This window comes from Schistocerca cancellata, chromosome 3 (assembly GCF_023864275.1).
Source record: "Schistocerca cancellata isolate TAMUIC-IGC-003103 chromosome 3, iqSchCanc2.1, whole genome shotgun sequence".
Taxonomy (NCBI): Eukaryota; Metazoa; Arthropoda; class Insecta; order Orthoptera; family Acrididae; genus Schistocerca; species Schistocerca cancellata.
In genome coordinates, this window is record NC_064628.1 from 720,254,092 (window position 1) to 720,268,053 (window position 13,962).

A 13,962-nucleotide genomic window follows, 5' to 3' on the forward strand; every position below is an offset into this window, starting at 1 on the left:
GTGAGTGGAAGAGATGACAAATAAAGTTGCTGATGTTTCATGATGACAGTGCTAGTCACCCAAAACTCCCAACTCAGTTGACACATACATACTTTCTGCAGCCTCTGCTGCCATCCTGTAGCATTTCCATTCTTGTTACCCTTTCAAATAGGTTTCTGTTTGACACTTTAAATTGTCATAGTTCTGAAAAATATGGCCAATTTGTATTAAACTTTACTATCCAGGCCCTGTAGAGTTGTATTAAGACCCTAAAATTGTTGTATGTTATTTTTATTGAAATGACCTGGAAGAAAATTGATGATCCAAGAGTTAATCTGATATGATTATGGCTGGTAGTGACTTTGTGTACAACATTGTAATGACACTTTTAAAACTTTTTTTTTACCAGTAGACTTTCATTGATATTCTTTTTTAAAGGAACCTCTAGTACACAAAATATTTCTAAAAAGTTTCAGCAGCATGGCAGACAGAGCTGAAAAGCAACTTCAAGAAATCCATCTCTTAATTATTTCTAAATGTCTACATGTCCACTTAAGTAGTTCATATAGTTCATCTGAGCAATATACTCATGAAACGTAGTGAGATGAATAGCTTGATGAGTAAATAGTTCATTTCTGTTAAACCAACAGCTATTTTGATTGCACAGTACAAATGTGTGTACAAATCTCTCTGATTTCTTTTACTATGATCAATAAGACCAGACTGTAAATTTAACTAAGTTTACATGGTTTTCAGAACTGTGGGCTAGTAAAGAGGATGAAACACCATTTGGTTATGATTTCTGGTATCAGCCATTCCATGATATAATGGTTTCATCAGAATGGGCAGCACCAAAAGCATTCAAGTATGGATTTAAACCTGAAGATGGAATGAATCCAGGTAAGCTGATCAAGAAAACTAGTCTTCATATGTCATTTCATAACTAACATTGTTGATACGTTGTTAAATATTATCTATTTCAAAAATGAGTAATATCTGTCGTGACCATATTATTGACATACCTTCATTCATTCATTCTTTATTGATCCACTGAACCATTTTGTGTACAGAGAGTAGTACATGATATGGGACAAGTCATTATAGTAGTTAAACATTTAGAAAATACATAACACATAATTAAATACACCTAGACTTAAGCAATTGTGTGATAGTTATAGATTACAGGATATAGTATTAGTATACTCTTAAGTTGTTCAGTAATACACAAGACATCAGGTTGGGTGTTACTTACTGTTATTTTGAGTTCACAATATTTGTTCTTGAGGTACTGCACATTTAGAGTCATGATATTTAGAACAGGGGAGTGAGCACCAATGGTATTTCTCCCTTCGTTTAACACTGTTAACTTGGGCTGCCACAGCTATTATAAGCAATCAATCAACATCATCCATTTCAAGTAGGAAAAGCAACAGAAATAAGAAACCTGTGGTACAACAACCAATCATAGGCAGTGCCCCATATACCGTAGTTGTATAGTTTTTTAATAGTATTCTGTGGATCAAGGAACAACCCCACAGCTGGCTGTTCCTTATCTATGAGAGTGAGAGTTGTATCTAGAAATTTATTAACAGCATCTACTGTTGTTTTCCCCTCCTGGAATCCATATTACTGTTGTTTTCCCCTCCTGGAATCCATATTGAGCTGGAGAAAGATACTATACTTATTCAGAAATGATTTTAGTCTGTCAGCCACTACATACTCAAATATTTTACTAAACACAGAGGACTGCTATAGGCCAATAATTATTGGGATCTTGTTTAGAGTCTTTTTTGTGTATTGGTATAATTTTTGCTATGGTAAGTAATTTAGGGAATATGCCTTCCAAAAATTAAGAGTTAATGACATGTGATAGAGGCTTACTTATTATATTTGAACATCTGTGAACAAGGAAACAAGGGATTTCAGATTGTCCAGCACAAGGAATATTTATTTTTTGGCCAATTGTATTTTCAGTTTCTGCTTCTGAGGTTGGTGATAAGAGTATTGAGGCAGTAGGGTTACTTGAAAGAGGGGCTGGCGTAGGGTTATTGTTTAAGTGACTTGTAAGGTCTTTGACAGAATTCGTGAAGAAGGAGTTAAATTCATGAACCATTTCTTTTTTGTTAGTAATCAGTCTTCCATTTATTTCTAGGTTACTGCTATTTGTAACATTTTTAGTCCTACCTGTATTAGTGTTAAATATCTGCCACATACATTTACTTTTGTTACTTGAGTTTTTGAGATGTATGCCATAATGAAGTTTTTTGGCTGCCTTGACATTTCTGAATATCTTTTTATCAGCAGTGAAGTATTTCTTAAACTGAACACTCCTGCCAAAGTTTGTTTTGCTCAGGGAGAAAGGCTCCCTCTTTCTTTTGGAGGAAGTTATAATTCTGAAGTGACCCACTTTCTGAAACAACAAGGAACAACTTTTTTTAAAATTTTAATGGAAAATGGTAATTGAAGTAACAGGAGAAATTTTTTAGGAAGGATTTGTACTTATCATCTACTGTTTGTGATTGGAAGTCTTTCAGCCAGTTTTCTTTATTCATGTTGTATAGAAAATTTTAAATATTGTTTTCTGAAAAGTTTCTTACTGCTTTTTTGACCTAAGGCTTGCCTATGTGGTAACTTTGCATTTATAATTATAGCATTGTGGTCTTAGAACCCTATGTGTACAGAGTTAGGAACACGTTATACATTAGTGGCTACTTTGTCAATACAACTACTACTATGGGATGTGATTCTAGTTGCAGATTTTACTTTCAAATGAAGGTTGAAAGAATTCATTGATTTATGAAGCTTGTCTGGGTGCTGCCATCATTCAAGAAGTCAATATTAAAATTGTCACAGATTAAGATATTTGGAATGTTTCTCTTTGTTAGAGTTTCAAGAAGGAATGTAAAGTTTTTAAAGTATGAGCCTATCTTACTAGAGGGTGATCTGCAAATAGTTTTAAGAGTAAATTGATGTCAGTAAGTTGAATCCCAGATAATTCTATATCCATTTCAACACTGTAAGAACAGCATATTTGGGGTGAACGGGCTGCAATGCATTCCCTTGCAAATATGCAACTCCCTCCACCTTTGTAAATTTTTCTTGAAAAATTGTCTATTAGTGTGAATTATGGGAGGACTATACTTTTGATTTCTTGTGATTCCATTAAGCCCTTGGTTATATATGGAATATTTGCATCCGAAATTTCATTTACAGAGTTTATTAACACTTCTAGGTCACATATTTCATGTCTAAGACCTTGTACATTATGAAAGTAAAATTTTTGAAAGTCTTTACAATTATGTTCTCATTAATTACATCTAGGTGATTACTTTTTTAATCAACAAATGGGGCTACTTTGGTAGTTGCATTTAAATGGGTGGATTTATCATCTACAGGACTATTGCAAAAAAGATTATCTATGTCCTTCTTCTTGAGGGGGTAGTAAAAATCCTCCCTTTTGACATTAGGTCATCTCAGTCTTAGAGGCATTTTTTTGGTTTTCTGAAATTTGAGGTGGAGCTGCTGCATCAGAAATATCTGATGATGAGTACCTGCACAAACACCTGATGCTGAAGCAAGAACATCTATAACTTCTTGTGCTGGGAGACCAACTGGATATGAGTGACTGGCAACAACACTTGCATTATGATCTGACACATCTGCCCCTGACACTAGATCTTCCATATCTTCATGGGCTGGAAGGATAACTGTTGATGAGTGATTAGTAGCTGCACTTTACCTATCACCAGACACACATGTTGCTGAAGCTACTGTCACATCCTCCTGCAGTGGAAGAACATCTTATAAAGAATAAGGAATATCTGCACTTGCATAAGTGTTGGGAAAGGGGCAGCATATACCTATTTTGTATCCACAGACATAATAGTATCTAACAGATAAAATATAAGATTACTCAAAAATGAGCATCCTGACACTTCTGGAAGTGAATGACATGTCACAACTGCTGTCTTTGTTAAATGGCATGTGCAAAGAAACTTTTGAGGATATTTGATGCTGAAACACAATACATGCATCCCAGGAACTAACACAAAAAGAAGGAAGACAGAAACAAGTAATAAGAGCACAGTATACTTATGATATAACATTAAAATATTTATCTTATAGGTGTTCTCTTATCACTCAGTGAATGACATAAACTTCCGAGCTTCCTGGACATTAGGAACTTGAAGCATTACCACTCTTGCATAAGTGTAAATATGTGCTTTTTCATGTCTCTTCTGTTCAACACCATAGTTCCATGACAGGTGAGTACTTTCTGAAAAAAAAGAAAAGAAAAGAAATGAGCAGGTAGTTGTCTGATACTGATTGCATCAGTTTCAGTATGAGAGTATGCAATATAAAACAAAACGTATACAGCGTGTACTCCTAGGAGGAATGGTCAGTATTGAGGGATATGACAGGAATTATAATTCAAAACAAAAAAATCTAGTAAAACGGGCTCTAAAATGGACACCTTAAGATCTATGAGCACTTGTTCATGTTTGCTACTGTGGAACACATCTCTTCTACTGAACTAGTGCTTGTAGCTCTTAAGGTGTACGTTTCTGAGCACTGTTTACTAGATAATTTTTTCTTGTTTTGGCCCATACTACCTCCTACAAAACTATGGAAAACAAAGAGATTGCAGTAGAAGAGATATGCTTCATAGCATTGAAGATGAAGTAGCTCATAAGGCATGTATTTTAGAGCCCATGTCATATCACTGAGTATTGACTGTTCCTCCTGGAACACCCAGTATATTATAAGGAAGCAGAAAGGTTGCTCCGTACTTAGCTTTATGGGGTGACATTTCAGTACTGCTGGTACACACAATCAAAACTGTTAATTCTGTCCTCAGGAAGTAAATAGGGATAGGTTTGGGAAACAGGGCCAGATTAATTGATGGTATTTTTTCAGGTTTTTAAGCACTCTCAAGTTGAGGAATAATTGTCCAGGAACCAGCCACTAACCCATCCCTAGTAATAGCTGAGAGGAGGATTCTGTGGAGTCTGCTTTGATTGGTACTCCTTTCCTTATTACCATGCAGGGTGTGACTAAATTCATTGTACAGACTTTGAGGACCTGTACTTGGGGACCAAAATGGAAAATGGCTAAATTCAGCAAAGGAACTCATTTCTGGAAAAACACCATTTTTGTGCTACATGTAGAATACCACTACACATGTTGCTCCCTGATTCCTGCTGCTTATCATCTGGGTCCACTTACAAGGAGGGACCAATGTGACAACCATCAATGCCAACACAGATATGGTACCTCTGTACCACATTCTGGTGTGCACAATAACCAATCTCTGGTCCTCCAGCATCTGCTAGTAGGTGGATGCCACAGGGATCTCGTAAATAAAGGATTTAATGTGAGCCTTTAGGTAATAATCTAGAGTCTTCATGTCAGGAGAACACACAGGCCAAGCAATTAGGCCATTACAACATGTCCACTGTTGCTCAAATCATTGGTCCAGATGGTATCAGACTACATGTGAAAAATTAGGTGGTGCACCATTGTGGTGGAACCACATTTTGATGCACAGGCAGTGGCACATCTTCCAAGAGCCCATGCAGTAGGCCATCAAGGAAAGGCAAGTAAGTGGCACACAAGATATATGGTGGAAGAAGACATGGCCCGATGATGTGTTCATCCAAGAATCCTGCCCAAATGTTCAGACTGCATCATTCCTAAAACCTATGGGGGTGTGCAGCATGCAGATTTTCATCATCCCACACGTGACTGTTGTGAAAATTGAGAACACCTTCCCTGGTGAACATGGCTTCATCCGCACAAAGGATCTGCTGTGGGAAGTTGCAGAAGTGTGTTTATGATGCAAAATCCTGTGGCTCAATACCTGTACTTCTGGGGAAGGTAAAGGTGTAACTGCTGCTCATGCAGAACGTATCAGGCAGTTTGATGATGCACATTCAGTCTACTTGCTATGTTTCTTGTACTCGTCACTGCTCCTTCTTCCACTGCATAGAGTATAGGCTTAAAACTTGGATGTACACCACTGTTGTGGAGCATCACAACTGGCCTCGCTGGTCGTGAATGTACTCATCTCTGCTGGTACACAGTAGCAAAGAGAAAGTGTGAAGGTTTCTGGTGATGTGGTAAATGCTCTGCATACAACTGGTGAGCAGCCCTCCCATTGGACTGAGCTTTGCCATACAGAAACATCATGCCTGTGTATTCCCCAAATGTGAAATTCACCACAGTCAACAGCAACATGCTAAAAAGAAATACATGCATAGCTTCCATTCTGTGCTGGAGAGTAGTACAGTATTAACAAAGACCACAAGCACTACAGCATGTAGAAACGTCTGTGTGCAGGTGCCATAGTACAATACGAACAAAGACCACAAAAGAAGCTACAAACCTCTCTGGACAGATGACAAACTCATCTGATCTGTCTTGTAAATGAACCTGTAGTGGACAAGTGACATCAGGTGATTGTTGAGTGACATACATAGTGTCCTAGTCATTGGCACTGAAAATACAAGAGATTTGAATGTGTGGTGTGATATTTTTGCTGTAGTGGGCAAATGTTACATTTTTGGACATGGGTTCCCAAGTTAAACTTAACTTTCTTGTTCCCCACTACAATTGCTCAACATCTATGAGGGTAATTTACACACTGTATGTTCTGTTTAAACGAAGACAAATGTTCAGTTATTCTGGATGACTGTACAAGATTTGTTTATGGTTATCATATGTAGTTATCAGTGGACAGAAATGTCTTTAAGGAACCTTTTTTGTGAATTCATTCAAATTGCTGATAATCATAATGATGTGTTAAATGTGTTGAATTTTTTATGTAAAGATAATATTTTATGGAAACATATCAATTATTTTTTTAATGGATATTTGTACTGTACAGCAAAAGTGAATTTATACACATCAAATGTTTAGTGTCAGTGCTAATGGTTTGTGGATACACCTTAATCAAAAATCCATTTACTCCCTGTCCCTCACTTGGCATGCCCTTGGTGATTAGGATGATCAACAACGTGAAAATAAATGTGTCTTGGCTTGTTACATATTTAAAAATGGCATTACTAAGATTATTTTCAGTTCACCAAAGATAAGCAGCATATTTTTGTGTCACTGAATTATTCAGTATGTGATAATTTCATTCTTGTAGGGAAGTACATGTATATGCCATTATGTAAAAACAAACTTAGCATTTCTCTGTTGTTATTAGCTATTTATGGAAGTCACTTAAACTTCTTCTCATGGAGCACACACAAGAAAATCCAGAGTATTGATCTTGGAGAGGAAGGAATTGCTCCACTAGAAGTGCGTTTCTTGCATAACCCACGTAGCGATACTGGATATGTTGGCTGTGCTCTTGGCTCAACAGTTTTCCGGTATGCATTTTCTTATTTACGTACTTGTTTTGATCTCAGTGTTCTTTCTTGTTTACATTACTTTGATATCTTCCATGAAACCAAAGTGGCCACTTCTTTTTTAATTCATTTTATTTGGTGGTAAGTTTCTAATGATATCAGAGGAAGAAGGCTACATATAGACAGTTTTTTTCCAGATTTAACAAAAAGGTTGATGGTACTTGGACAGCTGAAAAGGTTATCAGTGTACCCTGCAAGAAAGTTGAAGGGTGGCTATTGCCAGTAATGCCAGGTGAGTACCTCCATTTTGATTGATGTTGGAATATAATAAATCCATGATTTCAGATATTGCTTCCATATTTACAGTATTAGAAAATCATTATTGTGGCTTTGTATCTGATTTTTGTATTTAGTGGTGTGATGAGATGTAACATGTGTCTTCTGGGTACCTAATTTATCAGCTGCTGCAATTAATACCAAGTACTTCTCAATAATTCCAAACTTAATTACCAAAGGCATATATTTGACTCAGATGCATTTAAGATAACTGCAGATTGAACCACTTATCTGTGTCAATAAGTAACTGTGTTATGCTCACGTGTTACTGTTAGTTACTGTATATGGAAAACCATCATGCCTGGTTGTGCTACATTAAATTATATTTATAAATGGCACTACATTTGCAGTTATGGTAACTTCAGCAACAACTAACTGCACTTGTAAGGTTCCTGCAAAAGGGAGGGAGTACAAAATACTTTAAGCTATGACAGTGACAAAAAATAGTTTAATATACATAGGTAAAGATGTTCTTATGGGAAAAGAAATAAATAAGAGAAAATAAACAGGGATTTAGATGGAAGGGAAGAGTTTCAGTAACAAAAATATTGAAGGAAATAAGAGGAGAACAGGCAAGAATGATTCTTTCCTTTTCACTGCCCTTTAGGGGGAAAAAGAGAAGTGGTTTGGACAGAGATTCTGTGCAATTAGTGGCAGAAAATGCTTCAGTAATTCTGAATAGGAGCAATGTTTCAATTCTCATACAATCATGCGGGAGTATATTTTCAATAAACAACTGAAGGTGGATGCCAGAATGTCTTCTTTGGAAAGGACATTGTCAGTTTCTTTCTTCACAGTTATCTAATCAAAATTGCATCCTGTGCTCTATCTCAGGACATTAAAGCCTGGTTTTCCCCCTTCTTTTATTAACTTATTTGTTTGTTTAAGTTTAAGGCTTTACAGGGATTTCTTACATACCTTGTTTTAGGGATAGTTAGTGCCATGGAAAAGTGAGAGAAAGTACTTTATAGTTGTGATAATGAAGTACAGGATGTGCATAGAGAGGTGCTGAGAATTTTGTAGAATAAGAAAATTCCAAAAAATTGAGCTTATCGCTACACATAAACTGTATAGTTGAATTCCTCGTGACTGAGTATAAAAGAAATTGACAGGATCATATTTCAAAGGCATAATACCCATCACAAGGATTTATGGGTATCTTGTGACATTATAGACTTTAAGCCTTACCTTAGGTGAAAGCTTGGGATGTGGTTGGCAATTGTAATGGACAGTACTTCTGGAGAGGGAGAGAAGCAGGGTACTCAGGTATCTGTGCACAGAGTGCGTGGCACTGTGTATCTGGGAGTAGGTGACAGAGGGGCATTTGCAGGAGCAGTGGCAAATTGCCATTTATCTTTGAGAAACTTTTAACTTGATTCAGAGAAAGGTGTTAATTTAACTGCTATACATGGACTTCAATGCTTATTATTGTACAACAGTTGCACTAGCTTGGAGCACCTATTCCTACATTCCAGTTGCCAATAGTTGGGAACTGCTGTGCGATTCTAAACAAACTGTTGTTTTAATTTGTGAATTTATGTTTGCCTATGTTATTTAGTTGGTAGCTCTGTCAGCCTGTAACAACTCAGCACTACAAATTTATAGACTGTGCATAATCATCAAATGGATTGATGGAATTTATGTGAGAACTCATACTAACCTCTAGAAACAAAATTTTCACAACTTCATATCTTCTGGAGTTTTACTTCTTGCATGGTACTGAACTGTACAACATTGGTAGATAAGTACTGGAAGGAGGTTCATTTCAGCCTGATATGTAAAAGATCATTGTTGTGACTCGCTGATCTTTCAAAGTGCCGCCGCTATGTGTGGCATTGTCTGCCAGCCATGCAGCAGCCGCGCCACCTAAGCGGCCTGCCAGCCAGCGGCCGCTAGACTTGGACTCAGTGCTGATTTGAATGTTACCATGTACACATGTCTTACTTTGTTTACTTGCTCTGTGACTTACATATGCTGTGTCATTTGAAATATATGTGTTCAATATGACGTTATAACAATTGGCAAAGAGGATGGGATTTTTCCTTTTCATCGTTGACCCACAGGTTTCCATGGCTACTTTAGAGCAACTATTGCAAGGTCTCATTGAACAGCAAATGCTTCTCACATCGGCGATTCATGATTTTGTCGCGGCGTCCAATGCGGGGCGTTTCTCGTCGTTGTCTATACCTCCTTTTCCTCCTTACGATGAGACAGCGGAAGACTGGTCTGATTACGAAAAATGTCTTTGATAGCACTTATTGGCATTTCATGTCACAGACGAACAAACATGTGAGTCTCTGTTCCTTTCATGGATTTCACCTCAAATGTATCAGTTGTTGTAGCAATTGGCTCCTTTGAAAGATCCTGCATCTTTGTCCTTTGCTGACATGTATATTTTCAAAAGCATACGCATGTGGTAGCTTCTCTTGTTTCCTTTTATCGCTGTCAAAAACAACCAAATCAATCTTATCGCGCTTGGGCTGCTGAACTTCACAGCCTCAGTAGAAAGTGTCAATTTGTTACTGAAGTTCACACAGAATCCTATGCCGATTCCATGGTACGGGATGCTATTATCCTGTTGGCACCCGACAAAGAAGTTAGGCAACGTGCCCTTCAGTTGGCAAATCCAACTCTAGATGAAGTCCTATCCATCTCGCAGTTGTTTGAAATTTCTCGCACCGCTGGAGCGCAAATAGAGGCATGGGGTGACATTGGGGAAATAAAACGTCTGTGCGCTGTTGACGATGTGTGCGTCGTGTCCCTGCCAGCTGACGTGGCTGCAGTACGCACCCAAGCGCAGCCTCGGCCTAACCGTAAACAAACCTCAGAAACTGCAGCAAAACCCCTGGCAACTTCCTTCATGTCCGCGGTGTTTTACAAAACATTCACGGGAGGATTGTCCCCAACGTTGGGCCGTGTGTCACAATTGCAAAAAGAAGGGTCATGTGTCATCCTTTTGCAAATCTGACCACATACCTGATGTTCATGACCGTGACACTGATTCTGCTTGTCTGTCAATGGTACTTCTTCCCTTTCAGGGAAGTTATTCCTCACTGTCCAAATCCTTGGTCGGGATGTTCGCATGCAGGTGGATACTGGTCTGCTGCCACTATCATCAATTCTCAGATGTATCTTCAGTTGAGTTCTCCAATCCTATCACCTGTCACTCGGCAATTACGGACGTACAATAAACAGAAGATTTCTCTCTTGGGACAATTTAATGCTGAGGTATCTTACAAATCTGTCATTTGTGGTCGACCATAGTAACGCGGAAAATCTTTTTGGTTTCCATGCCTTTCATGTTTTTGGATTCTCCATAGATGACTCTGTCAATATCGTCTCTGATGCCATTCCTTATGCTCAATTGGATTCCTTGTCGATGACATTTTCATCCCTTTTTTCTCCTGGGTTAGGCCGTGCAAACGACTTTGAAGCTCATATCATGCTCAAACCCAACGCTCGGCCTAAGTGTTTTCGGGCTCGGCCCATTTCTGTGGCCCTTTGTGATCGGGTCAAATGGGAGCTGGATTGTGTCACTGCTTCAGGGGTCTTGCTTCCTGTCACTTTAAGTGAGTGGTCCTCTTCTGTCGTTGTCATTGCTAAGCCCAATGGTGATATTCATCTCTGTGGTGATTTCAAAGCCACTGTAAATGCTCAATGCCTCATCGACACTAACCCTATGCCCCGACCTGAAGAATTGTTCACTAAACTTGCTGGAGGCCAGTATTTTTCTAAAACTGACCTCTCAGAAGCTTATCATCAACTTCCTCTCGACGCTGCTACCCAGCAGTTTCTGGTCCTTAACATGCCTTTAGGCCTCTATCAATACCAACGATTGCCGTTTGGGATTGCCGTGCCCCTGCTCTCTTTCAGCGATTCTTGGAACAATTATTGCTCCCTGTCCCTGGGTGTATCAATTACGTGGATGACATTGTTGTCACTGGCTCCACCACTGAAGAACATCTTCAAAATCTCCACACACTTGTTCATGTCTTACAGACTGCTAGTCTTAAGTGTAATTTTCAGAAATCACAATTTTTTCAGGCATCTATCACGTACTTGGGGTTCCAACTCTCTCGGGATGGTATTCATCCACTTCAGCAAACTCGCTGCGATCATGCCCTTCCTTGCCCTACATCTCTTAAGGAACTGCAGACCTTCTTGGGTAAAATAGCATACTATCACAGGTTTTACCATCTGCTGCTTCGGTGGCTCAGCCGATGCATTGCCTGTTGCATAAAAACATGCCTTTTCACTGGTTCGTAGAAATTGAAGACTATGCTGAAACAGGCCCCATGCCTGACTACTTATCGACCTGGCCAACATCTTGTTCTTGCCATGGACGCCTCTCAATACAGGGTTGGTGCAGTCCTTGCGCACTGTTTTTCTAACAGTTCTGAACAACCCACTGGTTATGCCTCCAATACACTCACGGATGCCCAACGAAAATATTCTCAAATTGAAAAAGAAGGTTTGGCCATTATTTATGCTCTTCATAAGTTTGGTGTTTTTCTTTATGGATCCAAATTTCATCTTGTTACAGACCACAAACCACTTGTTTCCTTTTTTCCCGACAAGGCTGCACACTGCCTCCAGTGTTGGGCTCTTTACTTGTCTCATTTCAATTATGAGATTCATTTCCGACTGAGGATTCAACATGCACATGCTGATGTACTGTCTTGCCTTCCCATGGGTCCTGATCTGGCATTCGATAGGGACGAACTTTTGTGTTTCCACCTGGATGTTGCCGAGCAGCGGGTTGTGGACGGGTTCCCCATCACTGGGGACCGGCTGTCGGCTGCTATGGGTTCTGATCCTACCCTCTCCCGGGTTTTACGCTGTATTCAAAAGGGTTGGCCAGATCGTCCATCCACTAAGACTTCTGATCCATTGCGGAACTACTACGCTTTGCGCCACCGCCTCACGGCTAGGGATGGTGTTATCCTCCTTTCCACCGACAATACTTCGCCGCATGTTGTTGTACCTGCGTCTTTGCGTGCATCAGTCTTGCGCCTCCTTCACCAAGGGCACAGGGGTGTCTCTTGCACAAAATCTCTGGTGTGCCGTCATGTGTACTGGCCCGGCATCGACTCTGAAATCGCACACATGGTCGCTGCGTGCGGCCTTTGTGCGTCACAGGCCACCGCCCCGAAGTCATCTTTGTCACCATGGCCTTCACCTGTGAAGCCGCCCTGGGAGCATATTCATGCTGACTTTGCAGGACCTTTTTTAGGTACTTATTGGCTACTCATCATTGATGCCTACTCTAACTTTCCTTTCATTGTCCGTTGCACTTCGCCTACCACCGCAGCAACCACAAATGCTCTAGCTCGCATTTTCTCTTTGGAAGGCCTTCCCTCTACTCTTGTTACTGATAATGGTCTGCAATTTGCCTCTTCCAAATTTGCAGATTTTTGTGCCCGCCATGGCGTCATGCATGTCATGGCCCCTCCGTTCCATCCACAGTCAAACAGTGAGGCTGAACGACTGGTCCGCACCTTTAAGGCTCAGATGAGGAAACTCCTGACTTCTTCTGCTGCTGATTATGTGCTTCTCCAATTTCTGGCTTCTTACCTTTTCACCCCCATGGGCGACCAGAAGCTGGTTGAGCTCTTACATGGTCAACAGCCCCGCACGCTACTTCATCTTCTGCGGCCTTCCACCTCATGGCCACGGGTGCCTTCGCTTGGCCAGTTCACCGCTGGCAACCTTGTATGGGTACGGGGATATGGCAGGTGGCCAAAATGGAGTCCTGGCCACATCTTATGTCACCTTGGCCAATGCCTGTATGAAATCCAGATGGGCAAGAGTGTTGCAGTTCATCATTCGGACCAGCTTCAGCCTCGTGTGCTGGCAATGCCTATTCCGAATGCTGCTACACCAACTTCGGCTCTACCTGATGCTCGGGAGCTTGGCATCTATCATTACTCACAACGCAGCCCTCTCACCATCATCTCGGTGCCAACACAAGAACGGACGCCACCAATAGACGTGCCCATGCAGGAACCAGATGACCATCATCTGTCGGAGCAACTCTACTCACCTCCTTCTCCTACGGATGCCGACACATCGCCCATGTCTCCTGTTATAACAACTGGACTTGCCACAATGGGCAGATTGGTGCATGGGCCCCCAGGAGATTTGACCCCTACGTCTCCTGTCATCTCGCCCCGTTATCATCTGGGACACTTCCGTCTGTACAGGAAGCCTCCTCCTCGAGACTTTACGGTCAGTCAAACAAGACATATGGATGTTAGCAATCTACAGGCAACCTCTATCAAGACCAGTGCAA

At 40.3% G+C, this 13,962-nt stretch overlaps 1 protein-coding gene across 1 annotated transcript in view; it reads left to right on the top strand.

The window, feature by feature from the left end:
- Positions 1–13,962, top strand: part of LOC126176982 (methanethiol oxidase-like) — a 156,105-nt gene that overhangs the window by 24,072 nt on the left and 118,071 nt on the right. Inside the window, exons 4-6 of the mRNA XM_049924196.1 lie at positions 736–879; positions 7,190–7,355; positions 7,532–7,626. Coding sequence (XP_049780153.1) covers positions 736–879; positions 7,190–7,355; positions 7,532–7,626 — 405 coding nt within the window. The remainder of the gene's footprint in view (positions 1–735; positions 880–7,189; positions 7,356–7,531; positions 7,627–13,962) is intronic.